At 51.4% G+C, this 26,993-nt stretch overlaps 1 protein-coding gene across 1 annotated transcript; it reads right to left on the reverse strand.

Annotated features, from left to right (window-relative positions):
* Positions 1-473: 473 nt before the first annotated feature.
* On the reverse strand, positions 474-25,912 carry VWA2 (von Willebrand factor A domain containing 2; the record flags this gene model as incomplete). The annotated part of the gene is made up of 13 exons (XM_084244548.1): positions 474-577; positions 1,005-1,130; positions 1,746-2,297; positions 3,134-3,706; positions 5,417-5,524; positions 6,857-6,912; positions 10,009-10,141; positions 10,743-10,876; positions 12,153-12,344; positions 18,889-18,998; positions 23,486-23,619; positions 24,849-24,923; positions 25,867-25,912. 13 exons carry the CDS (start codon positions 25,910-25,912, stop codon positions 474-476), a joined length of 2,343 nt encoding a protein of 780 aa, XP_084100674.1.
* Positions 25,913-26,993: the final 1,081 nt, after the last annotated feature.

Consider the following 26,993-nt stretch of genomic DNA (forward strand, 5'->3'; position numbering starts at 1 on the left):
TGCAAACCAGCTGGTTAACATTCCTGCCTGGGCCCTTTCCAAGTCTCCCCCACACACATCACCAGAAGCTCCCGGCACTGCTCAAGCCCATTTCACACTAAGAACAAATACATCCGGGACATCTGAGTCCCCACTTGTCCACCTCATGCCATGGCTCAGTGGTCCAGATGACACTCTAATCAGTGCCTTCGGGCAGCGTTACCATCCCAACGAGACTCTTCAGCACACGTCGTGCACAAAGTGGCCAACACAAGGTTCTAGCCCCTTTGCCGCTCCCAGGAGGAAGGTGGAGAGACATCAAGTCAGTAGCGCACAGCCAGGTATGGGAGTAGATATTTACTTACAAGCGTTTTCAACATCATTACTGGGTGAGGTCAGCTGCTGCTGTGCCCCGAGCAGCGCTGGTGAGGGAAGTGGGTGGGCTGGCTCTGGACCCAGCTGGAAGCAGACACCGGGCGGCGGGCAGTGGCCCTTCAGTGCCCAGGTGGCCTCTGCAGATGCCGGGAGGGGTGTGGCTGTCCATCTGCAGGCTCTTGGTGGGAGCCATGTACCTTGGGGGCATCTCCTCTCAAGGACCCTGGGAAAGAAGAGAACTCTGAGGATTGGGGTGGGGGGCAAGTGCCCTTGGCAGCCCACCAGCAGGACGGGGCCTTCAGGCTCGCTGACTCCACAGCTCACGCTGAAGAGCCTGCAGACCTGCTCCCTGGAAGTCCACCTCTGCCGTGGGGCGGGCAAACCCAACTGCGTCGGAGCTGTTTTCTGGTGGCCGGCTGTTCCAATTTTAAGACTGTGAACAGGACTGCAGGTGCCCAGCACTGTGCTACAGGCTCGGTGTACTCCCTCCCCCCCTCGACAGGTCCCCGTCTCCTCACCCTCGCTGATTGCCATTCACTGAACAAATAGAAACACTCACAGGCCTAGAACCTGCTTCACTCCAGGGCCATGGCTGGATAGGCTCCAAATACCACCCCCGCTAACGCGAGTCGAGCGAGAGCCCCACTTACGGTTCTCACAGTGCGGGCCCTCCCAGCCCGCCCGGCACTCGCAGCGGTAGCTCCCCATCTGCAGGATGCAGGCGCCCTGGTTCATGCACGGGCTGGGCTTGCAGAGGCTCACCGGCCGCTTGGCTTCTATGAGGGAGAATGTGTCCACCAGGCCCCGCCACAGCCAGCCTCAAGAGCCTCCTCCAAGGAAGCCCAGCCAGATGGGAAGCCACGAGCAGGGCTTCCTTGGGCCCTCGGGCAGTAGGTCAGCACACGGCTGCTGCTTCAGACGGTTTGGGCAGGTTAAGGGGACCCAACTTCCACCCAGGTCTCCAAGGTGTATGAGGAGTCTTAGATGTACTCTATTTAACGTTATTACAGCCACATGCTTTTAAGAGGCAGAAAGGTCACCAGCAAGAGCCGGGGAGTCAGACTGGCCTGGCTGTGTCTGCTCCTAGCTCTGAAATCCAACCTGGGGTCCTCAGACCCTTGGGGATCTATGGGTGTCCTAACAGTGGCGTCTGTTCAAACAAAGCACATAATTCTTAAATTTGTGTGCCTGATATTCTCTGCACCCTGGATGTCAAATGGAGACAGTGTGTGCCCTGCAGCGTTTCCCATGCATGCGGGGGTCGGCACAGAACCCGGCATGTAGAAAGCACCCCCAGCAGCTGGGAGGAGCTGCTGTCCTTGTCCTGATGTATGTGAGGCCCGGGCACTGGTCCCTGGAGGCAGCCCTGGGGGTGTGGATTCCCCACGCACCTGCACACAGCCACTCGATGAGCGCGTCCTGGTGGAACCGCAGGTCCTCGTAGGCAGCCACGTGGATCAGGGCATCTCGGGGGCCTGCAAGCCTCCGCAGCTCCCCCCTCAGGACAGGCCCCACACCCACCACCAAGAGAGAGACACCGTTGTTCCTCAGCTTCTGGGCAGGGCCAGCTGCATCCTCCACACCTGTCCCCCCTGTGAGCACCACCACGGCCTTTGGGACCCCAGGCCGGGCACCCCTCTGGACAGTCATCACCTTGTCGTGGATGTGCAGCAAGGCCGTGCCCACCGAGCCCGCCCCGCCCAGGTAGGGGGCCTGGCTCATGGCCCGCAGCACCGCTGCACGGGTCAGGTGGGCGTCCAGCCCAAAGGCCGTCTGGACCAGGCTGCCATACACCACCAGGCCAATCTGCATCACATCAGGGTTCACGTCAAACTGGAGGGCACAGCTTCTCACAAAGCTCTGCATCTGTGCAAAGTTTTCGGGGCCCACTGAGGCCGACGCGTCCAACATGAAGACCAGGTCCAGCGACTGTGTCCTGCAGCCTGTGGGAGCAAAGAGGGTGGGCCTTGGGGGGGCAGCTCCAGACAGCAAAGTGGGGGCTACTCTGAGTTAGGAAGAGCCCACAGCTGCTCATCTGCTGTCTGTCCGCTGTAGCTCCAGTACTCCCCCGCCCCTAGAATACTGACAGGACATACAAATGCTCAGCTGACCACACCCCTGGCCTCCCTGCTGGGATGGACATGAATTTCCACCAGATATGATACCCACCTCCATGGAGAAGAAATGGGGACCCTTCAGCTATGCCAGGCCATCTCGGGCCACAGGCCAGGCACCTGCTCATCCATGGGAATGGCTAATCCCAGGGGCAGTGTTCTCCCAAGCACCCTCCAGTGGTGGGTCATGAGATCAATTTTATGGTTGCACACGTCACAATGCAGTCAGAATGCATCCCAGGTGCAAAAAAAAGTTTTTCATAAAATGTTCCACACGTGTGAATGTGTGCACACATGCATGCATGCACTGGGAATGCATCTTTCTGTGGACTGCCAAAAAGATGCTGGAAAGCACCTTTTCTAGAGCATGCTGTACCCTCAGAGCTCCTTGTTAACAAGAATTATTAACGCAACCAACAGCAACACCCATGATTTTCTGAGTACATACTCTGTACAGTGTACATGTTTTAAGCCTCACAAATGCCCTTGGGGACGTGCTACAATTAGTCTCATTTTATTGACTACTACACTGAAGTTACGTGGCACGTGGTTCCAGCCCCTAGTGCAGGCCTTGGGTGGGGAGGACGGGCCTGCCCACTGCAGGCCTGCCCACTGCCCTGGCCATGGCAGGCTAGTCCACAGCTGGTACAGGCAGGGGAGCTCACCTGGCCGCAGTCGGCTGCACAGCTTCCTCTGCAGCTCTGGGATTTTGTTGAACAGGTCCTGTGGGCCAGTGTAGGCCATCACGTGCTTTGGGCTGCCCGTGACCTCCTCCAGCTCTGCCCGCACGGCCTCGCTGCCCACAGCCAGCAGAAGCAGCTCTCGGGCCCTCACATGATGCGCCGGGCCAGCCACTTCGTCCTGGGAGCGTGACTCGGTGAGCAGGACCACCACTCTGCGTGGACGGTCCTCGCCTGTCCTGGTGGCGCTCCCGAAGCCTCGCTCCGCTGCCTGCTGTAAGGCGCTGCCCGTCAGGGTGGGGCCGCCGCTGTAGGGAAGGCCATCGAGGCTCCTGACCAGGTCTGGCACATCCCGGTACTCACCCACGGGCACTGCTACGACCAGCTCCCGGCTGTACCGAGCCACACCCACGCGGGCCCGAGAGTCCTCGCTCAGCGTGGCCTGCACGAAACGCTTCACGAAGGCCTTGGCCCGCAGGAAGCCCTCCAGAGTCGTGCCTGCCGAGCTGGCCAGCAGGAAAAGGACGTCGATTCTGCATTCCAGGCTCAGCTTCGGGGCTGCCAGAATCACAGCAGTGGTCACCCTGTGGCTACCTGGAGCGTGCAGGTACCACCTGGGACACCCAGCCACGACGGGGGCCAGGAGAAACCTCCCCAGAAGAAACCTCCCCAGAAGGGAGATAGGCCCGGGAAACTGAGGCTTCAGGGATTTAGTGAGCAGAGCGGACAATCAGACAGAGCTGGCCATGGCGTGCTCCCTCCCTGCTCTCACTTAGGGTCTCCATCCAACCTCTTCTCAGTAAAAAACATGAAATCTGGGGCCTCCCTATTGGCTCAAGGGATTAAGTCTCAGCACTATCAAGCTATCACCAGCTACTGCAGCACAAGTTCAATCCCTGGCCAGGGAGCTGACCCACGTGGCGCAGCAGACCTCTCCTGTCTTGCCTGCTGCTCCCCTCAGCAGTGTATTTCACTAGATCCTCCTGTTCTGCTCCCTACTCTGTCTCTGGTGAGTCCTCTCACTCCGCTGCACCTCTGGTCTACACCCCAGTACTTATATGCATAAATAAATGTAAAAAAACTCCCCATGAAATCTATCTTCTTTTTTCTTATGATTAGTGCTTCTCATGTCCTGTTTGGCAAAACACCATTTACTTCCAGAAGCTTCACTGCTCTGCCTTTTACATTCACCTGGAATAGATTTTCATGTAGCTTGTGAGGCAGGGAGTCAAGCTTGATTTCTTCTACATACACCCCAGTGGACAGAGCACTATACTTTTTTTTTTTTTTAATAGAGGCATGTTATTTATTTATTTATTTGTTTGTTTGTTTGTTTATACAAGCACTGGGTACAGTCAGAAGCGCGGGAGGGTGAGAGAATTCACCAGAGCCAGAGCGGGGAGCAGAGCAGGCAGAAGGACTGAAGGACACTGCTGAGGGGAGCAGCGGGCAGCAGGAGAGGTCTGTGCGCCATGTAGGACCCTCCTCCGGTGGCCGGGGAGCAGCCGGGGATCGAACCGGCGCCGCAGAGGCCGCGGGGAGCTTCGCAACCCAGCGCTCAACCGCTGCCCCACCGGGGAGGCCCCAGAGCACTATACTTTTTAAAAAGTTATTAAACAAGCCCCTATTACCTTTTCAGCACTGAGCTAAGTACTTTACATACATAATCTTATTTCAAGCTCCCAATAACCCCAGGAGCTAAAGCCAATTGGAATCATCATTTCAAGTTATCCCTTCTCTCCTCCGGATCCCTCCCTATCCTATTCCTTAGCTCAGGATAGAAACCCTCAGCCTGTCCCATTTAGTCTAAAATTTACAGCAACATAAATGGTCTGTACATGCATCATTCAGTTTGGTCTTTTCTCCTACTTAAAAAAAAAAATCTTTATTTCTTATCTTCAAAAGCAAACAGTATTAAGACTCTTTTCTCCTCTCCCTGGAAGAGGCGAGAAGAGACTCTGTTCTGAACCAGGACCCAGAGCTGGCTGCCCCCTGCAGCTGGGCTCTGCCATGGTGCAGTATTAAGCAGTGGTCACTCTACAGCCAGGGGCCACTGTCCTAGCCAGGGCCTCACCGCCTTAGTCACATGTGCAGGGAACATTCACAACTAGACCACGAGAGATGCCACATTAGGGGTGTTCTTGCAAAGTAGGCAGCTCTAAAACTCAAGGGCCAGTTTCTACCTTGTAGCTAGAAGGGCAGAGGTGAGAAGGGGAGCCTCGGCTCCTGCTCCCCAACAGCCGGTGGTGGCATTCCCAGCTTACATACCGCAGTTGGCCTCCCCTCCGAAGGCTGGTGGGCAGAGACAGTGGTACCTGTCCAGTCCTTCTGGAACACATGTGCCTCCATTCTGGCAAGGCTGTGAGTCACAAGGACCTAGCAGAGAGAGGCCCGTCAACAGTCGGGTACATCAGCCCAAAGGTGTGAGGCTGGCAGGACACCCTGTCCCACAGGGCCAGTCCCTTCCTTCACCACCAGGAAACTGGGTACCACACCTGTATGAGAGAAAGCAAGCAGAAAGCACCCGCCAGAGGAGGGGCTGGTGGTGGTGGTAGTGCTTGGTCAGGCCTGTGTGAACCACAGGCTCACCCGGAGGCGTCAGAGGGACATGGCTCCTGGCTTGGCACTGGGAACACACATGTGATGGGCTGAACGGTGTGCACCCCAAATTCCCATTAGAAGTCCTACCCCCAATAGCTTAGAAAGTGGCTGTATTTGGAGACAGGGCCTTCTAAGTTTCGCTGAGGCCACAGGCGAGAGGGCTGTGGTGACAGGTCATGGAGAGGCAGCCACCAGCAAGTTCAGGACAGAGGCTACGGAGGAAACCAGTCCTGCTGACGTCATGTCTTGGCTTGTGGCCTCCAGAGCTGTGAGGAAATGCGTTTCTGGGTTTAAGTCGACCACTCTGTAGGCTAGATCACGCTGTTTCCAAAACTGTAAGTCCCCAGGCTTAATGCCTGGGCAGAAACATGTCCACTTTCAGTTTCTCCTGTGCTGCAGAAGCCAGCAAAGTTGGGGTTTTAAAACAGGCTGCCAAGAGGCCCCCCCACCCCAGCTCTGGCTAGGAGGGCCACTCTGTGTATAGATAAAGCCACCTGCTCTGCTCAGGGCTCTTTACCCCACCAGTAGTAGCAAATCCACAGGACTGACACCAACACTCGAGTGTGATTTCGATGCTCCCAGGCCAGAGGAATGCACCAGAGGCCTAGGTGAGGGGTACCGAGGGCCCCCTGGGGAACTGGGCTGAATGATGCTTCACGTTTGCTTGGGACTTTGTAGCTGGTGAAGCCCTTCCATGGGTATTATCCACTGAATCTTCAGGAGGATGCCACATATGATGCTGCCGATCCCACGGAGCAGGAAAATGGGGGTTCCAGACCTGAGGCAAACATCACCCTACTTTGTGAAGGAAAATGAGTCTCAGGTATCCAGCCCTGAGTTCTACACTGGATGCGAGGCTTTCCATCTGCAGGGCTGGTGCTCCAAGCACACATCCTCTCATCAATGCAAGAGGCGCTGCTAAGGCTGCTGATCCAAACCATCTCTCCATTCTCAGTAAAAACAATCCACTGGGCAAGTGAGAGAGGAGCACGGCCTGACCACCCTCTGCCCTAGAGGTGTACCCACCCCAGGAGTGCCAGGCCCTTTAGAAACCAGCCTAATCCCACAACCCAGGAAGAGCCAGGGCGGTCACAAGGCCAACTGTACCTGGGCAGGTGGTCCTGTAGCAAGTGGCAGGGTGGGTTAAGAAAACTTTCTTCCAGCTACAATCCAAGGAAACAAATGGTAGAGATCAAAGGTTTACCAGGAAGTTTATTTAAAATACTAAAAGCTGAAATAAGATTCCAGTACAGAAGTGGTCCAGGAAAATGCCAGCTGTTTTTTCTTGACTCTCTCCCAGCTTTCATGTGCACACACACTAGGGATTGCTTCAGACTACCCAGAGGCAATGAAAAGATAAGGTAAGTTGGCCGTCCTGTCAGAAGTCAGCGACATGTGTCATGTCTGCATGGTGGGGACGGCTTTCTATTACGAGTGAGTCTCTGAGGGCAGCAATGCAGTGGGCGTGGGCAGTGCTTGGGGGTGCTGCTGGGCACTGAGCGTGATCCCGCAGTCATGTTCCTTCTCTGGCCCTCAGTTCTCTTTTCTAAAGAGCGCCCATCTGTAATTTTATTTTTTATTTTTTTTTTAATAGAGGCATGCTTTATTTATTTATTTGTTTGTTTTGTTTATACAAGCACTGGGTACAGTCAGAAGCGCGGGAGGGTGAGAGAATTCACCAGAGCCAGAGCGGGGAGCAGAGCAGGCAGAAGGACCGAAGTACACTGCTGAGGGGAGCAGCGGGCGGCAGGAGAGGTCTGTGCGCCATGTGGGACCCTCCTCCGGTGGCCGGGGAGCAGCCGGGGATCGAACTGGCGCCGCAGAGGCCGCGGGCAGCTTCGCAACCCAGCGCTCAACCGCTGCGCCACCGGGGAGGCCCCCATCTGTAATTTTAAACAACTTGGAGCCTCGAAGGAGAGAAAGGAGACTGAGTGGCGAGGGCATCAAGCCTCCCCTCATGCTACCCCCTCTTCTTTTCACCCCAGTTGGACACACAAGCATCCATAAGAGGCTTCGCAGCTCAAGAGGAAGCACAAATCACTCTCCATGACCTCAGAGGCCTGCCGAGCACTGACATCCTGGGAGCGCACGGCGCCTCTGCTCCCGGTGGCTTCCGCGCGCCAGGTGCCAGGTGTCTCCACCATCCCCTCAAATCCACCGCTCCCTGAAGTTATCTCCCTCTTCCAGAAGGGACATGGCTCAGAGGGCTGAATTGTGTTGCCCAAAGCCACATGGTTACTAGAACGGAGCAAAGCTGGATCCAGATGCCCCCCATCCAATGCCAACCCCCTTTCTGGGCCTCATCTTGAGCTTTCCGGGTCTCGGGGTGCTGCTGCAGCAAGGGCAGCTCCCACCCCTCCTCATGGGCAGAGTACCCTCCCCTAGGGGACAGCAGCTCCAGGGATGGCCTCACCTAAGGATTCCCCCCTTGGGGCCTTGCAAAAAAAGTTCTCAAGTTTTCCAAAGAGCACTTCTTCCCGCCCTATGGGGCTGGGGCTGCCTATCCCGGGAGCAGGCTAACGGGGCTCACTCTAGGGCAGGGTCTTGTCAGGGGCAAAAACATCCACTTGGGATAAAAGCCAAGTCAATTAAGAACTCAAGGAGTGGCTAAAATCCAAAGTTTGCCAAACTGCCAGGTCATTAGAGAAATCTTCCACCTCTCCATTTGACTCTGAGTGACCTCATAAAACCACAAATCCTCGCCCAGAAAGTTCCTCAGGTCCCACCCTTCCCCACCCAGGCCTGCCTGCTGGCACAGACACCGGCCAAGGGTTGGCCTGGATCTGAACTGGGCTCGTCCAGCACCTCCTTCAGATCTGGACTCAGATCCCCATTCCCTGCAAGGCCTTTCTGCCACTGCAGCCGCACCCCAACTGCCACCCACCCCGTTCTGCCCGCCCTGCATTCTTCTTCTCCACCGCACTATCGCCACCCGGTGGTTCGCTGTAGGCATTCACTGTGCTCACTGCTGCCCCCGCCCCGCACTAACAAGTTCCTGCTGATGCCCCAGCACCTGGGTCCGTGCCCAGAGCACAGGCGACCCTCAGTGAGTGTCTCTAGAATGAGGGAATCGACACAGATCTAGTTCTCAGAGTTGAGACTAGGGTGTGTTAACTTGACAGCCCAGGGAGGGTGGAGGCAGCTACTACACTCAAGTCCCGTGTGGCCGTAAAAACAGGCAGTGGGCAGGCGAGCTGTGCAGCCTGACACTGATGCAACAACGTTCAGCAGCTGGCCTGCAGTCTCAGCAAAGCCACAGAGTGGAACCCACCGGCCTCTCCTGGGGCTTCCGGCTCTCAAAGCCTTCTCCACCCCTGCTACCCGGTTCCCAGGTAACCTCATGATTGCTCCAACAGGCCCTTCTCTAGGACACCCCAGGGAGGACAGGCCCCTCCTGGCACCTGGGCTTCCTGTCCAATGGCATCTCGAGACCACCAGCTCCTTGGGGGCAGCAACTGCCTGGGCACTTAGGACTGTTCCCTGGGGAACAGAGAAGTACCTCCATACTTGAAAGCTCAGGTTCTGGAGAGAACCCCCAGGGGCCTCTGACATAGTACAAAGCCCCATTCCTCTGACCTATGCGGGGGCACACCCTTGATGCCAAGCTGGCCTCTGACCCTGTGGCAGCCCAGCACGACCCTCATGGCTCCTTGGCCAGCCCATGTCATTGCTGTGCTCCTGCTCTGATCTCACTGTCAGGGCAGGCCAAGGGGCCAAGACGCAGCTCGTGAAATGCCACCCAGGCATCCAGAAAGGAGCGAGAGTGGAGCATCAGTTGCTGAGCAGAGGCACTGGACAGGAGGTGCTTTGGATAGAGCACCGAGGGATGGTCCCAGGGTCTCGAGGGAGTGGCTGCCAGCTGGGCAGCGGGTGACCTTAACTGCCTGAGGCTGCCACAGCCACTACAGTTGGAATTCACTGAAGGATTTGAGGCCTCTTGCCTCAAAAGCCCCTGTAGATGTGGAAATTGTCAATGTTATGAAAGGAACTCACGATCAGACCACTGTCTCGAGCATGTGGCTGCCCCACAATGCTAGCGCCTGGCTCTCTTCCTCGTCTTCCAGCTGTGGTCTCTTTCCTGCCACCTCTGCTCCCCTGCAGCGCTGGACAGTATATCGATGTGACTCACCCTCCCAGATCGCTGGGCCTCCCAGGCCTCCCTGGTCCCTGGCTAAGGTCTCTAACAGTTGTTCTTTGCAGCTTATGAGCACTCAGCCTTGAGGGCCTCTTCCCCACCCAGGCTCTGACTCCAGACAAACCTGGAGAAGGGGCAGAGTGTGGTCAGCACAGCGTAGGTCCCCCGGGATCCTCTCCAGCACAGGGCGTGGCCAGCATGTTCCCTGATGGTCTCTAGCGTCTTGCGCTCACAGGGATGAGGCTGGACCCTGCAGGCTGTGTCCACAGCACGACCAACAAAGATGGGGTTAAGGCACTTTCCCCCACCACGGTGCCGCCGCCCTCGGCCCTGCTCCCTCCTGCCCTGCTCAAGGCTGACCACACCAGGAGGTGTCTGCTTTGGCCCCTGCAGGGCAGCCAGCCACACGGGCCCTCTGCACAGGCCCTGCCCTCCTCCACCACCCCCTTGTCCTGTGCACACGTGCATGTGTTAGCACTGAACATCACCCTGGCTCATGGGTGGACCCCTGACAAAGAGGACTGAGGATCTCACCCCAAGCCGAAGCCTCCCTGGGCACACCAAGGTGGAGGAGCTGGCTTGGCGCTTCTTCCTGAGCAGGGCCCTTAGACCTGGGTCCCAAGTCCTGAGCCCCTCCACACCCCCAGACCAGTTCAGCCCTCCCAGTTGAGCCACTCACAGGGCCTGACCCAGGGAGGCAGAGCAGTGCAGAGCAAACCCAGGGCGGAGGCTGCTGGCCTCCAATCCTCTCTCCTCCCTCCCTGGGGAGACTCCTGAGTCCTGACCTCAGGAAACTGTCCATTCCCACACCCGCTTCCACATGGGAAAGGTCCCTCCTCCCAAGTCCCAAGGTCTTACCTGGGCTGGCGGTGGTGCAGAGGGCAGAGTTGGCAAGAGCACTGAAGAAGCCATTGGCAGCATCCTCCACCTGCTCAGCCATGAGCACATGCTGCTCCCAGGGCTCGCTGGCCAGCATCTGCAGCTCCTCCCACCTGCCCCGGGGCCCCAGCAGGGAAGTTACAATGGCTCATTGCCTCATGCCACCCTCCTTCTGCCCCCCCCATCTCTTGGGTATGGCCTCCTATGGATGGCTCCACCACCCCAATGATCAGAAGCCACCAGGTTGCAACTTCATTTATCTAGGATGCAGGAAAGGTCTAAGTGAGCCATAGGCAGACTGCAACCACTCCCTGGCTGTCTTGATGTTCCTAGAACATCCTACAGCCTCAGGGACTTTGCACCTGCCATCTGCTTGCCTTACCTGCTCCTTTCTCTGATTTCCAAAAAGTTGGTTCCTCACTTATTCATCTGCTTGAAAATCAGCTCCTCAAAGAAGCCACGACAGACCTCCCTATCTCAAAGAGTGATCCTCTCTATTCCCTATCACTCTGTAACCTCTCACCCTACATTGTCTTTTCAGCTGTGATTCTGTTACTTATTCATTCCCTTGTTGATTTTTCTAGTTCCTCTCCTAGAATGGAATCTCCCTGAGGGCAGGCTTGAGCTCCATGTGTGGCTGTTTCTCTCTCCCAAGAACCTAGAATAGTGTGTGGCTTTAGGGAAACAACCTGTATTTATTGAGACAATAAATATACTAGATTTATAAAGAAGTTTCTAGGCACGATGCCCAGACCAGAGTCATTTCACTTAATGTCCACAAGTAGGGGCCCACAGATGTCCCCTCCAGCTTTGGGGTTGGGAACACTGAGGACCTGCGTACCCCTTTTTTCTTAGGAGGCATGTTCCAGCATTTAAAGAAATGTAGCTATTGGGGGGGGGGGGAACCAGCCAGACCCCACCCTCTGCCCTCATGAGAAGGTCAATGGTTCAGATTAATCAGACTCATTTCTGGGATAACTCAGCTCAAAACAGGGACAGGAGTCTTATCTCTCCAGCTGGAGCTGGGAAGAGGTGACCTGGGTGCTGCTGCAGTCACAGCTCCAGCTTGCCAAGAACCAGGCTGCAAGAAAGACACCAGCAAGGGGACTCCCTGCAGATCCTGACCTCTACTCACCCTGAAGGGCCCCTCACCCACCTGGTGGAATTAGATGAACCCACAAACTTCATTCCTAAACTTGAATTGAGTTTCTGGCATTTATAACCAATTAAATATAATGCAAACTCTCATGCTTCCAAAAACTTGGATCTTCCTGGGCTCCAGCAATAAAGAAGAAAATGAAGAAATGATGGCCCCAGGAGGACCAGGCGGGTTTCCCAGCTCCCCTCTCCTCCTCCCAGCAGACGCAGAGGGCTGCCCCGAGTTCTTACCTGGGAAAGCGGACCCCCACAGCAAACACGGTGACACCTCTTTCCTTCAGCTGCTTGGCTGGCAGTGCCACCTGTCCTTGGGACCTCCCGTCAGTGACGATGACGAGGATCTGGGGCACGGAGGCATTTCTGCCCCCGGGGAACCCTTTCTGCAGCTGCTTCAGAGCCAGGCCTGTCTCTGTGCGTCCTCCTCTGCACACACCCACAAAGGAAAAGAGCATCAGTGATGCAGAGAGGAAGCTGGGACAGGCACGTTGCCCCTGCAGAGCTCCTTGGCGACTCCAGTGTGAGCCACGCCTCCCACCTCTGCTCCCAGACAATGAGATGAGGGTTTCCTGTGGACTTAAGAGGCACCTGCATGTCTCTTAAGGCACCTCATGTCATGATGTCATTTTGTGTGTGTGCATGTGCGTGTGCGCGCACATGTTTTGCTTTCTCCCCCCCAGTGATGCCTCTGGCTGACGACTCTCATCACGCAATGCTCACCCCCTTCCTATACATCATTCCCTCCTTGTTATGACTCAGCGCCTCCCTGGGGCGGGAAAGCAGACAACTGAGCTCACTGAGGCTCCCGGAGAGTGAAGCACAGGGCTCTTCTGTGAGGGCCTGATGAGGCTCACGTCTGTGATCAGGCCTTTCTGGTCCACTTCCAAGTTCAGGGTTGGGTGCAGGGAGGCCAAACTATGGGGCTGCTTTCAGATCAGGGCAGGTCACGGGGTCCCCTCTTGACAGGATGCTAACGGCCTTCTAACCGGTAGGCGGACGGTTCTCTCATAGCCCGGTCAGATGGGTCATGGACCAAGCTCAGAATCCCAGCACACTATCTCCACTCCGTCGGGAGTCGGGAGGCTTACACAGGCCGCCTCAGAGGGAGGAGGGCTGCTGGGTGCCAGCAGGCAGGGAACAATGACTCATGACAAGGGTTTTAGGCAAACCTTTCAGTGGGCAACCGGTTACACAAACAAATGTGAGCTACAACGTGAGGCCGATGGAATGACTGCAATGTGAACCCCACAGAGAGAAAGCCCCGCAAGATCACGGTTCAGAAACACTGACTGCTCACGCGAGAGCTGGGGTGGGCACACTCACACCCAGCCAGCGCCGAGTACAAATTAAGGCAATGTCTACCTATGACCCAGCCTTCCTGGAAGACACTAGTCATGCCTGTAGAGTGAACACATCCACCAAGAGGCTGGGGGTGGTGTGTGTGTGTATGTGTGTGTGTGTGCACACACGTGCGTGTGTGTTTTACTTTAACAATAAGAATGTGGGACCTCCCCGGTGGTGCAGCGGTTGAGCACTGGGTTGCAAAGCTGCCCGCAGCCTCTGCAGCGCCAGTTCAATCCCCAGCCTCCAGGCGAGGGTCCCACATGGCGCGCAGACCTCTCGTGCCGCCCGCTGCTCCCCTCAGCAGTGTACTTCGTCAGTCTGCCTGTTCTGCTCCCCACTCTGGCTCTGGTGAATTCTCTCACCCTCCTGCGCTTCTGACTATACCCAGTGCTTGTGTAAATAAATAAATAAATCTAAAAAAAAATCACAACAACAAAAAAACAATAAGAATGTGTCTCCCTATTAATCTCACATGGGTCTTCCTGCCCAGACATCTCTTCCTGGTTTGCTCTACCTCTCTGTTCCTGAATGCCATCCTTACAACTGCAGTAATAATAATAATATTACCTAATATTAATTACTAGATGGGACATCCCTGCTCATGGAACAGCCATCGTAACTACTATTTACTATTCCAAGATGTCTATCTGTTGGATCAGTCTCAAATTCCAGTGAGTGTGAAAACCCCTCAGCACCTCTGGTGGTGGCAACCTCCGCACAGGAATATGCCTCTGGAAAAAGATCTCCATCCCTCCCCAGAAGAGGACTGGAGGAAACACAAGCAGCAAAGCACCAGGTCCTATTTCATGGGTGTGAAATGAGCAGGAGGCTATAAAATCACCGCTGTCGCTGTCATTAGCTACGCAAACATGGTGGCACTGTGTTGGCAGCTCCACCATCCTCTGCCAGCCTCCAGGAGGAACAGTGAGGCTCACAGGAGGAGGCTCCTTCTGACAGAAGCAGCAGCAAAAGCATCCTGAATCAAGATGAACGGGAAACCATCCCAATAAACACAGTTTGGATCCAAAACAGACAAAATCCTCCAGGAGACTTAATGTAAACTGATCCCCTTCTCAGAGTCCAAACCCCTCGCAGGTGTGCCTGGGCCTGAAAAGCTGCATTTTAAATCAGGGCTCCCTCCCGCTGGATCCCAGAGGTTCTGATGCAGGTAGAGGGTGGACCAGACTTTGAAAAACAAGAAAATTCACTGCAGGAAGCCAGATGTTGATTACAGGTTTTTTCTTTTTAAAGCAAGAGGCAAAAATCCTGGGGTCAACCTAAATGTGTCCTTTCAAGGGAATGTTTAAATACATTGTGATGCCTCAGTTCACTGGCTTATTAGAAAACCATTAAGAGGGATCACCACAAAAATATTTAATGCAACCTTAGGCGAAATAATATTAAGTGGAAAAAAGAGTGAACAAAATGCATTGTAATTATAGCTATTCCAAAGTCATTTTTAAATGTCACAGTGGTTTGAAGGACACCAGAAAAGTCTATAAAAGGCTTTGTGCTAAGGTAAAGTGGGGAGAGCTACTGCTATAGACATCTATAAATAGGAAAACTCTGATAAAGCATAGATGGGATCCAAAAAATGCAATTGCCGAGATCTAAGAGGACTGTTACAGTGAGATTAATGAAGTGACCGCGCGAGTCTGCAGAGCCAGCTGGCTGGAAAATTTGAGACTCAAATACTATCACACTTCATCTGATTTTACGTTATCATGGGGTATAAAATTGGAAGTTTTGCTAATATTTTTTAAACTTCTTATTGCAAGGCAGCAGTAATTTAGCTGTCAGGGTGGTGTTCCAGCATCACCAAACACCCCGTTAGGGGACCACTGAATGGTGAAACATGGAATTAGACTTTCCATGGGGAACTTAATGTAGTGGACCCACAGAGTGAGTCTCAGTGGTGCACACCTGAACTTGCATAATGTTATAATGTGATGTTACTTCAATTAAACAGCACCCTTTTAGGCCATCACCTTGGTTTGGAGAGGCGAATGTTCTGGGCTTTGGATAGAGATGTCTTAATCAGACCAGCATTAAAAACTTCACTACAAAGAAGGGTGAAAAGGCCTGGGAGTGGCCATTACTCCCACTTGGCCCATGTTCTGCTGCCCTGATTAATAATAGCATTTTAATGGTTAGTGTCCTTGGTGACCCTACAACAGTGGCCAAAAATCAGTCACTGCCTCCTTGCCTTGTTTGTTGTCAACTAGAGTTGTCCTAGGATACACAACTGCTAGTCACACAGCCCCCAAAGAAGAGCTGATCTTGTTTAGACACATGAAAAGGCTTCTTTCTCTACCTACCCCCCCACCATGCCTGGCCTCGTCTGCCACATTCTTGATGCATCTCTGGATGTCATGTCATGAATAACGCTCTCAAACCCTCAGTTATAATTTTCAACACAGCTGAAGAGAGTCAACAACTTATTTAGGGGCTGGGAGGGAAGGAGAAGGAGGTGGGTAGAGGCAGGAGAGGACAGCTGGGTGGGGGTGGGGTGTTACTGGACTAGCCCTGAGACCCTGCGGTGCTGGCCAAATCACTGGCTCCTTCTCAACCCCACAATCCCCCTCCATAAAATGGGCTGGAACAGATACTAGATGATCTCTAATGTGTTTTCATAGCATTCACTTCAAAATGCTTAGTTTTTCACATGAGAGACTAGGCCTGAGTGATTTGAGTCATAGCCACCCAAAAGGTTTTTGACTTTTGATCCTAAACTTCAGCCAGCAGGCTTTTTCTTCTGCAAATATTTTTGGGTATGTAATGTATATCAATGATGATATAATTCACAAATTATAAAGTTCACCTCTTAAAGGATACAATCCAGTGATCTGTAGTATATTCAGAGTTGTGCAATAATCACCACTACCTACATCCAAAACAGTTTCATCCCTCTTTTAAAAAGAAACATTATGGGGCCTCCCTGGTGGTGCAGCGGTTGAGCGCTGGGTTGTGAGGCTGCCTGCAGCCTCGGCAGCGCCGGTTCGATCCCCGGCTGCTCCCCGGCCACCGGAGGAGGGTCCCACATGGCGCGCAGACCTCTCGTGCCGCCCGCTGCTCCCCTCAGCAGTGTCCTTCGGTCCTTCTGCCTGCTCTGCTCCCCGCTCTGGCTCTGGTGAATTCTCTCACCCTCCCGCGCTTCTGACTGTACCCAGTACTTGTATAAATAAACAAACAAACAAACAAATAAATAAATAAATCTTAAAAAAAAAAAAGTATTATGTTCACCCCCAGCCCCTTGGCCCAGAAACCTAGGCAATGTCTATAATCTATTTTGTCTCCATAGATTTGCCTATTCCAGATATTTCATATAAATAAAATCATACAATATGTGACCTTTTGTGTCTGCCTTCTTTTACTTAAGATGTCCAAGGTTCATCCATGTTGCAGCCTGAATCACATTATTCCTTTTTATGGTTAAATAATATTCCATTGTAAGGCTAGGCCACATTTGTTAACCAGCTCATCCATTTTGTTTTGTTACATTTTCTGGCTACTACAAATAGTGTAGCTATAAACATTAGCATATAATCTTTTGTGTGGCAATTGTGTCTTTAATACTCTTGGGAGTGGAGTGGCAGGATCATATGTTTGACATTGAAAACTGCCAAAGAGCTTTCCAAAGTGACTGCACCATGATACATTCCTATCAGAAATACGTGAGGGTTCCAATTCCTCAACATTTTTTTACCAACATTAGCTTTTATTTTAACCTTTTCAATGGGTATAAAATGGTATCTTGCTGAGATTTTCATCTGTACTTCCTTAATGACTAATAATATTGAGTATCTTTTCAGTGCTTATAGGCCATTTGTATATCTTTTTTTTTTATTATTTATACAAGAGCTGGGGTACAGGCCAGATGAGCAGGAGGGTGAGAGGATTCACCAGAGACAGAGTGGGGAACAGAACAGGCAGACTGAAGAAACACACTGCTGAGGGGAGGAGCAGGTGAGACAGGAGAAGTCTGCTTGCCATGTGGGTTGCTCCGAAGCTGGTGGGGATCGAACCGGCACTGCAGAGGCTGCGGACAGCTTCACAGAGCTGCGCTCAACCACCAGCGCCACCAGGGAGGCCCCCCATTTGTATATCTTTTTTTAATTTGTTTATCTTCTTTGGAGAAATATCTATTTAAAAGATTTGGGGGGGATCATGAAATATCTAAAAAAAGATTATGGTAATGACTAACTCTGAAAATATACTCAAAACCACTAACTAGTACATGTTAAATGTGTGAACTTTATGATATGTAAGTTTTCTCTCAATAAAGCTTTTATAAAATAGTGTGTCTAATAGTCACAGGGCAGGGAGGCAGTGGGGAGAGAACTTTTTAAAGTGCAGACACTAAGTATCACTGCCCACAGAGTGATTCAGCATACCCAGGAGGGCGTGGGTTCCTGCCTCTTCAGCATACTTCTCAGGCACTTCCAGCCAGATCTTCTGGCCAAAGAGCTCATTTTGATGCGTGCTGCTCTGTGCGTCTGAGCCTAAGACAAAGATGGACTCACGGCTGCGACTTCTCTAAAAGGAAACCATTCTTGGTGGGGAGACTCCTAGGGAATAAGGAGAGGTGTGTGCATGCGTGTGTGTGTGCCATATATATGTATCTATACATATATGTATCTATATCTATATATATATAGAGAGAGAGAGTATGTGTGTAACATTAATGTGCTTGTTCCCTTTGTACCTTTGTGTATTTGACTTGCCCCTCCTTCTTCCCAGGGCACCCATAGGCAGAGGAAAGAGTTGGGATAAAAAGCTGAGTGGAAGTCCCTGGGGCCCCTGAAGCTCCTGCTATGCCCTGTGGGGAGACTTGAGCTTCTTTAAAGTAGTAGTGGGCCTATGGAGGCCTGAGAGTGGCAAAGGGACCTCCAAACTCAGGGTTTTCCCATCAATTAAGGGAGACTGCTGTGGACACTAGAAGCAGGGGCAGCAAAGACCAGAGGGGTTCAGAGGTTACAGCAGCAAGTTAATCATCTTTTGTGTTTAAAACCTAGACATACACATATAATATACACATAAAATATCTAAACCAAAATACATGTCTATACCCATATATATGTGTACCCGCACATCTGCTGATTTGCAATGCTATGACCCCCACTACATACATGCTTTATAGGGTATATGTATGTACGAGCACATAAAAAGCTAATCATCATTTTTAAAGCATTTTCAAAAAACAGAAAGCATTCTCCAAAAAGGGGGCACTTACCTTTTTAGAAGACAGAAAGGAGGCCTCAAGAAGTGTGGTAAATGGTCCCAGCTACTAGACACCAGGTACAGAACTGGGAGGACCCCCTGTTCTTTCTACCACCCCACGTTCTCAACCTGTCTGGACCTTTAGCAGCTATTGCCCCAGGGAACTGGGACAGGTCATTGGCCCCAGCAAGTCTTTAGCTTTTTTTAAAGCTTGAATTCGCATTCCCCAAAGACATGATCATGTTCTAACAAGGGGCAGCCTGGAGAAGGGATGTCTCATCACCCACCGATGCAGCTGGGGTCCTAGAGCAGCCCACAGCCTTACTGGGGCCAATGACCTGCTTCAAGGGAACGAATTTAAGAACAGCCAGCTAATCCAAACCATGGCAGTTTCTGCTGCACGTACTTGAAAATCATCCTCTTGATTTTTGTCTTCACTTCCTGCTGGGTTGAAGACGAATCCAGAGCAAACTCCAGACGAGGGGTGGAACTGAACTGGAATGCGCCCACTCGGACCTGCAGCAGGAGAGAGCGGGCCCAGGGCTGAGTGTGGTCAAGTCAGGGCCTCCCTGGTGGTGCAGCAGGTTGAGCGCACCTCTGTGAAGCGGTCCACAGCCTCTGAAGCATGGGTTCGATTCCTGGCTGGCCAGGGAGAAACCCCCATGGCATGGCAGACCTCTCCTGCCCCATTGGCTGCTCCCCTCAGCAGTGTCTTCCATCCATCTGCCTGTTCTGTTCCCCACTCTATCTCTAGTGAATCTTCTCACCCTCCCGCGCCCCTGACTATACTCCAATTCTTGTATAAATAAATCTTTTTAAAAAACCACAACTGACAATCTTAAAAAAAAAAAAAAAACACCCTCAAGAGGAAAGACAGGACAGGAGTGAACCAGAACCGAAGATTTCCCCAGTCTCCCTGAAAGAAGATTTCAGAGGCCGGGGGAGGCTGGAAGGAAACAGTCAGCCTGTACTGCTCATGGGCAGCCGCCAAGTTTACCTTCTTGGCCCACACTCTGGCAGCACCCCCCACCCCAGCTGAGCCTGGGCATCCTTGGGGCGGGGTCTTTGCTTGTCTTTGCCAAATGCCTCTCAGGTGCAGGCAGTTTTAAGCAATCTCACACCTCATTTCACCTAATCCCCACATGGCCGCTGGAGAAACGAAAATGTGGAGAGGATACACATGCAGCCCGGGCCTCGTAAGAAAGGGAGCCGGCCACTGGGCCTTGTGCTTCCGTCTTATCAGGGCGCCATTAGACTCCTGGCCCAGCAGGGTCAGGGTGGGTGTCACAAAGCTAACCACGGTCGCTGTAACCAGTGAGCAGACAGATGAAAAAGTCAAAGACCCCAAGACCAAGGAAGCATTCTCTACAGATAGAGGTCCTTTTCTATCACAGAACGCCCTACAAATAAACCCACTTGAAGCCAGAGTGAGTCAGATCCAAGGAGAACACCCTATGACCCAGACCTTCCTTATCATACTCAAGTCCCTGCCTAGGGGAGTCTGGCTGCCACTTTTTGAATGTGACGTATGACCAGGCATGATGCAGCCAGGGTACAGGGACACCCTAGTCCCCTGATCACAGTCCACCCCGCCCCTCACTTGTGCTTAAACAGAAGCTGGCTAATTAAACCTTGGTAAATCCTTATGAAGGAATTGTAGGGTAAAGAAAATATCAGGCTTTTCTGCCCTTCCGCCATCAGGATAGATGATGGATCCTTGTCCTGAATGCATGCCTGATGGCGGGCACCTGGAGTAGGGTGTGGGCATGGGTAGATGGGATTCAGCTGAGCTGGACTGTGCTTTTTAAGGGCGGCGTCATGGGGACGCCAGCAGCAGCAGAAGCCGAAAGAGAAGCCGAGAAGCAGCAGAACGAACGCCAGAGAGCCCAGATAGAGTGAAGACTTGCTGGGGGCTGGGAGGCCTGCCAGCCTCCCAGCCCCCCAACCAGCACCCCTGCCTGCCATATGCCTGGTGAACCCCAAATAAAAAACCTGCAAAACTACTGAGGACTCTGACTCCTCCTTTACCCGGTCTGCATGGGATCAGAAAACCTGCACTGTGCCCGTTCCTGCCTTTACAGGAATATTAACCAGATTTAATTATACCATATATTATTTAAAAAAGAAATATATAGTATATACAGGTATAGAAAGACCTACAAGATAATGTGAAGAGAAAAAAGATAATAAATAGAACAGTATGTATAGCATTGTATAAGGAGGAGGAAAATTAGAATTATATTCAAACTGCCTGTATTTTTGGGAAGCAATTTTGGAAGGACGCTCAAGAGAGCCAGTAGGGGGACTGGGTGTGGGTGTGAGGTCTTTTCATTGTCTTTTTATTGAAACATGGAAACAAATTACCTAGTGAATAGGAAAAAAAAATTCCTTGAGACCAACAGTTGGGTGTATTTACTTGGGCTAAACAGGAAGGATACAACTTCAAAACAAAATGGAAACAGCTTGTTAAGGCATTTAATCTAATTGGTGGTTTTGGAGCAAAACAGTTGCCTTTTATCTGCAGTTCACAGTATTCTCAGAAGCCAGCCCCCAGTTCTCTCCTGGCTCTGGCTGGGGCCAGGACTCCCACCTCACCGCTTTTAAGTATTGAGAGACTTCAAACACCTTCAAGTTACCTCAACAACCACATCCATAAAAAGCCTTAATTTATAGCTACTTGAACATTTCTTCCCGGGAAACTAAAGCTATAGAAAGTAGAATTTTTTCAAAAAGGAAATAAAATAAGGTGCAAGGCAAACCCCTTTGTGCACGGAGACAAGAAGACACCAAAATGCAGCAGCCAAATTGTCACACCTGATGCCACCAATGGCTGAAGCTCTGGAAATAGCCCTCAAAGCAAAAACCCTTCAACAGCATTCCCTCTAGGTCTGAGAACTTTGGGGGTCCCCCCGTGCTTCCTGGAATAGACACCCAGTTCCTTCATGCAACATGCCTTGCTTTTCTCAGGCTAAGCCCAAATATGGAGCTCCCAACACTAAGATCTGCCCAATCAATAAAATAGCGACTCTGCATCCTCTTATATGAAAATGATCACCAGCCTCCCTGCCGTGAAAGCTTCTAGGCCTCTCACAGTCCTGACTCCCTGAGCTGGGAACTGTCTGGTTTGTCAACCTCTAACCTGAAAAACAGCCTCAAGAACTCAATGCCATGTTCTCCCCACTGTCTAGCGACACTGAGATTAAATCCTCTGAAATCTGAGGGCCTGAGGGTGTCAACAGCTGGTCCTCAAAGCACCAGCCATGCAGTATCTTGTCATGATTTTCTAACTCTGTCTTTGAGGATGCTGAAGTCCATTAGTGCTGCCCCCCTCCGCCCCCACTCTGTCACTGTCACTTTGCCAGTTGTCTACTTGCTATGTGATAGCAGGGTGTGAATTCTGAGAACTGAGTGTCATCACCTCCTCTGAGCTCTGAACTAGCCACTGAGAGCGACAAATGCAAGAGCCCCAGCTCTTCCACTCAGCTCTCTCCTGAGACTACTGTGTGACCCTCAGCAATCACTTAGCCTCTCTGAGCTTGTCCTCGCATCTGCGAAACATTCACTAATAATCCATAGCGCTCTTCTCTCCCAACTTGCCATACAGGCCCATTTCAGGGCACCCAACATCAATGCCAAGGTCAACAGTGTTGACCTTTATGGCTCCTCCTCCATGAATAAGTAGTGAAACTTCATAGAGATTCACTTCCTATTAAAAGCAAGTCCTGGGGCCTCCCTGGTGGTGCAGGAGGTTGAGTGCAGCACTGTGAAGCTGTCCGCAGCCTCTGCAATGGGGGTTCGATCCCGGCTGGCTGCGGAGCTACCCACATGGCACGGCAGACCTCTCTTGTCTTGCCCGCTGCTCCCCTCAGCAGTGTATTTCAGTCAGTCTGCCTGTTCTGCTCCCCACTCTGTCTCTGGTGAGTCCTCTCACCCTCTGCACATCTGGCCTGTACCCCAGTTCTTTTATAAATAAACATTGAAAAAAAAAAAAAGCAAGTCCTGGGTCAAAGGGAATGGAATCAGCATTCCCCGGTGCTGGCCCATTCAGTGGGTTGACATCATGGTCAGAATTTTCAGGATGTTCAAGATTAGATGGAATATTAATGCCACGGTGTCTTCACATAGCGGTGCAAGGCTGCCTGAGGTCCAGGGCAATGTGCTCACTTGTCCAAAATAACATGACATTCTGGAGAAAACCTAGCCCTTCTGAAAAATCACTTTTGCTCCTAGATCCTAGAGATTTTTCTAGGATTAACCAGGAATGTCATCTTAGAAAACCTCTTCCTTCCTTAATCTGTAGGCAAATAGTCTCTAATTCCAATAATTATGGCTTTCCAGACCCAAATACCCTAAACATTTTTTTTGATTTTTGAATAGGTTCATGAGGTTCAAAATGCAGGAAGTATATATAAAAAAAGGTGTCTCCTCCTCTACCCACTGTTCACCCCCTCCCCCGACAAGAAAGCGCTCCTCCTAGCCTCTGAAAATCCCTCTGGAGTTTCTCCATGCATACACAAGACAAATATTGACTCTATTCACCTCCCTCTATTTTTCGTAAAAAGCAGAATACCATTTACACCTTACTTTTTACACTTGGTTTGTTTGGGTGTCTTTTCAGATCATATACTGTCCTTGTTCACCTGCTGGGGGTCTCAGTACATGCAGGCACAGGGCACTGGATTTACCTGTGCCTTAGGATGGGCATTTGGGTTGTCTGAAATCTTTTTTGAGTAAAAACAACATGGCGAAGGTTAACTGTGTATGTGCATTATTTTGCACCTGTGGGAGTGTCTGCAGAATAAATGGCTGGGCCAAAGGGTCCAAGTGTTTGTAGTTTTGACAGTTTCTGCCAGATTGTGACCTTGCACCCCGCCATGGCTGGCATCACCCTGTCCCCTTTGCCTTCCAATCCCACAAGCCCACAAATACCCTTTTGTGTAAGGCGGGATTTCTGTCTCTTGCCACCAGAGACAGCTGGCAGGGAGGACAAAGCTTGCACTCACCCTGCTGGGGCTGATGTCCAGGGCATCACAGATTGTGATGGCGAAGTGCTTGGATCTTTCAAAGCTGCCTTTCCCAATGCTGTGAGAGCCGTCCAACAGAAACAGGATGTCCAGAGCCGCCGAGCACCGCATCACTAGGGGAGAGGGGCAGGATGGGTGACAACCGGCTTCCCCAGTAGTCCGGTCCCAAGACTTCCACCTTGAGGTGGGTCAAACTGCTGCCTCTCTGAGCACAAAGGGGGAGGTAACCACTGGCTGCCGGTGGCAGCCATTCTGTGCCCATTGGGAGGCTCGAGTTCAACAGCAGTGAGCCTTAGAGAGAGTTGCTGCTGGGCCAGTGAGGACACTGAGGAGCCCAGGGCTTCACTGTCAGTGCAGGCCACAGCCAGGCACCCGAGTATCTGGGGTTGCATCACCCAAGGGTTCAAGTTATAAGAGCCAGCAAGTCCCACATGCCAGGTACAAGCCAGTATGGCTTGAAATGCTTGTTTTATTCATTCATTTTAATTCCATAATCACTAGGTTTTCTTTTTAACAGTTTTGTAGCGATATCACTCACATAGACTACAATCCACCCACATGACATACAATTCCGTGGGTTTTAGTATATTCCCAGATACAGCCTGTTGTCACTACAGTCAATTTTAGAGCATTTTCTATCCCTTGAAAAGAAACACCATCCACGTTAGTATCAGCTCCCTAGACCCGCATCCCTACTACTAGCCCTAAGTAGATTTAGGGTTTTTACTTCTACCAAAGCAAAGAGGAAAGCAAGGCACAGGGGAATTCAGTAACTTTCTTTCTTTATTTTTTTTTTTTGTGGGACCCTCGCCGGCGGCCGGGGAACAAACCCACGCTGCAGAGGCTGCGGGCAGCCTCACAGCCCAGCACTCAACCGCTGCACCACCAGGGGAGGCCTGGAATTCAGTAACTTTCTTAAGACCAAAGTATCAGTGACAGAGGCAGGAATCAGACCCAGGCTGTCTGGCTCCCAAGGCTGCCCCACACCTCATCATGAAGATACAAGATGGCAAAGGTCAGGGGAGCAGCAGCAAGATGGCACCACCCAGAAGGCAGTAAATGAGGGGGATTCTTCCAGAGAGAAATATAAGAGGCATTCAGGGCTACCTGGGGAGACATCATCACAGCAGAAAATCCCCAAATGCAAGTCAAGAAATTCAGCAGCACAGACTTCCCCAGGAGAGGGACTTGGTCAGGCCCCTCTTTAGGGAAATTAACTGACTACAGTGTGACAGCAAGATGGGAGCAGAGTCGAAATTGTACAGAGAAGCTGGTGTCCCTTGAGTTCATTTCAAAGAGGCTAAAGTGGGTATTTGGAGGGGTGACTAAAACATGAGCTTACTTTTGCTGGCAGTTGAGATCTTCCCAATGGTCTCCCTGCTCACGTGGACTTCCTGCAGAGGGAGGGCTGGGAGCACTAGGAGAGAAAACCCCAGAAGCAGTCATTACAAGACAGCAAAGGAAGAGGGCTCAGCCTCCACAGTGTGAGACCAGAACACACAGGTGGGAAGAGAAAGCAGGCATGAGTATGATGACACTGCTCACAAAATTCAGCAGATGGAGAACATAAAGAAACTTCCAGTTACCCCACTTTTATCGGCATGTTTGTATTCAAATTTGGGTATTTTGAAGAGAAAAATTGAAAATACACACAGAAAGAGGCTGATGAGTCTTCCCTGGTTGAATGTAATAACTAGAGCTGGCACTCGGAAAGGAAATCACTAGAACTTGCCAACTCGTGGGCCTGCTGCAGTCCTTCCCTTAACACAGTGCCGCTGCCAGGAGCCCAGAGGTTCCCCACAGTACATTCCCACCTGTCCTCGGAGGAGCCAAGCCCAGCCCCTGCACACAGCAGGTGGGCACGAAGGTTTCCTGGATGTGTTCAGGAGTCACTGGCAAAGGGCCAGAGACTTGAAGCATTGTCAAGACCAGAATCATCAAAGAACAGAAAAGACTGCTCCTTTTAAAAGCCCCAACAGCAACTCTGCCAAGTGTCTCTGATGGAGAGAGGGGAGCCAACGTGCCTCTGCATGCTGTGCTCAGCTATTAGGGCAGGTGTCGGGCCTCAGGTGAGCCCTCCTTGAGCCAGGTGATGCACTGGGACAGAACTTCAAATTTTCAGGCAGGGGGAGGGATAGAGAGTGTCCACACATGAGCAGATTTGCTTTTTGAAATGGCTACTATGTGGAGGGGAGCAGGTGGACCCAGGAAGACCTCTCAAGAGGCTGCTGCACTGGTCCAAGCACAAGATGACAGGTCTTAGACTAGGCAGGTGGCCCCTTTAGAAGTTACAATCTACAGATGTGCAGTAAACCACATGCCTCAACACCTTACTCCTGTCCCCACCAGCAAAATCTTACCTCCAGAAAACAGGAAAACGACTTGCAGCAACAGCAAAGCGGGCATGTTGAGAAAACTATAGGGTCAGACAAGGAAAAAAAAAAGCATCAGCAATTAGCTCTGTGAGCTCCCCAAGTGACATCCTCAAAGAAAATAACAAATATCAGCCTTTTCTAAAAGGTCCATCCTTACCATAACTATAGTAACTTGGAAAAGATCTAAGTTCCCCAAAAGTTGGGAAGACTTGACTCTACTGACTTTGATTTTCAAGGACAGTCTGACACCTTCTTCAGACACCCATGGTCCCCCAGATCCTTCAAGGGTTCTGGCAAGGTGCATTCTGTCCAGAGTTAGGAGACCTGGGTCCTACTATCCAGTCAGGGCCTGGGCCCTGACTATCCATGTGACCTTGAACAAAGTCATTTCTCAGGGTAAAGATTTTATTTTCAATGTCTATATCTGAAACCTTCTAGCAAGGTCACCAAGACTACAGGATCCAAGTTAACTATAAACAGCAATGTGGCTGAGGAGAAAGGTGAGTATTTTGTTTTTTTCTTGCCTAATAATGCTCATAGTTTGGCTAAAATTCAGTTCCATAGAGTCTTATTACTTATCTTTTAAGGGTGGCAAGAGATAGTTTAGAATAAGAAACTATAGGCTATAATTTGGATTCCATAGGGCACCTACCTGAGATTGCTTCTAATTTTATTTTTTTAAGATTTATTTATTACATAGCATATATGTAGCATTTATTTTAAATAACATTATTATAAATGCTATTATATAGCATTTATGTATTTGTATATAGCATAAAAGACCTGGGGTACAGGCCAGAGGTGCAGCGGGTGGGGTGAGATGATTCACCAGAGACAGAGTGGGGAGCAGAACAGCTGGACTGACTGAAATACACTGCTGAGGGGAGCAGTGGGCAACACAGGAGGGGTCTGCTGCGCCATGTGGGTCAGCTCCCTGGCCAAGGATGCTGGGGATTGAACTCATTGCTGCAGTGGCTGCCCAATAGCTTCATAGTGCTGAGGCTAAACCCCTTGTGCCACCAGAAAGGCCCGCTTCTAATTTTAGTTGTGAGGTCCAACAAAGGCATCATCATTTCAATCACAAAAAAATGATGCAGAATCCAGTCTTATGT

The sequence above is a fragment of the Talpa europaea genome (assembly GCF_964194135.1).
Source record: "Talpa europaea genome assembly, chromosome: 10".
NCBI classification, from domain to species: domain Eukaryota; kingdom Metazoa; phylum Chordata; class Mammalia; order Eulipotyphla; family Talpidae; genus Talpa; species Talpa europaea.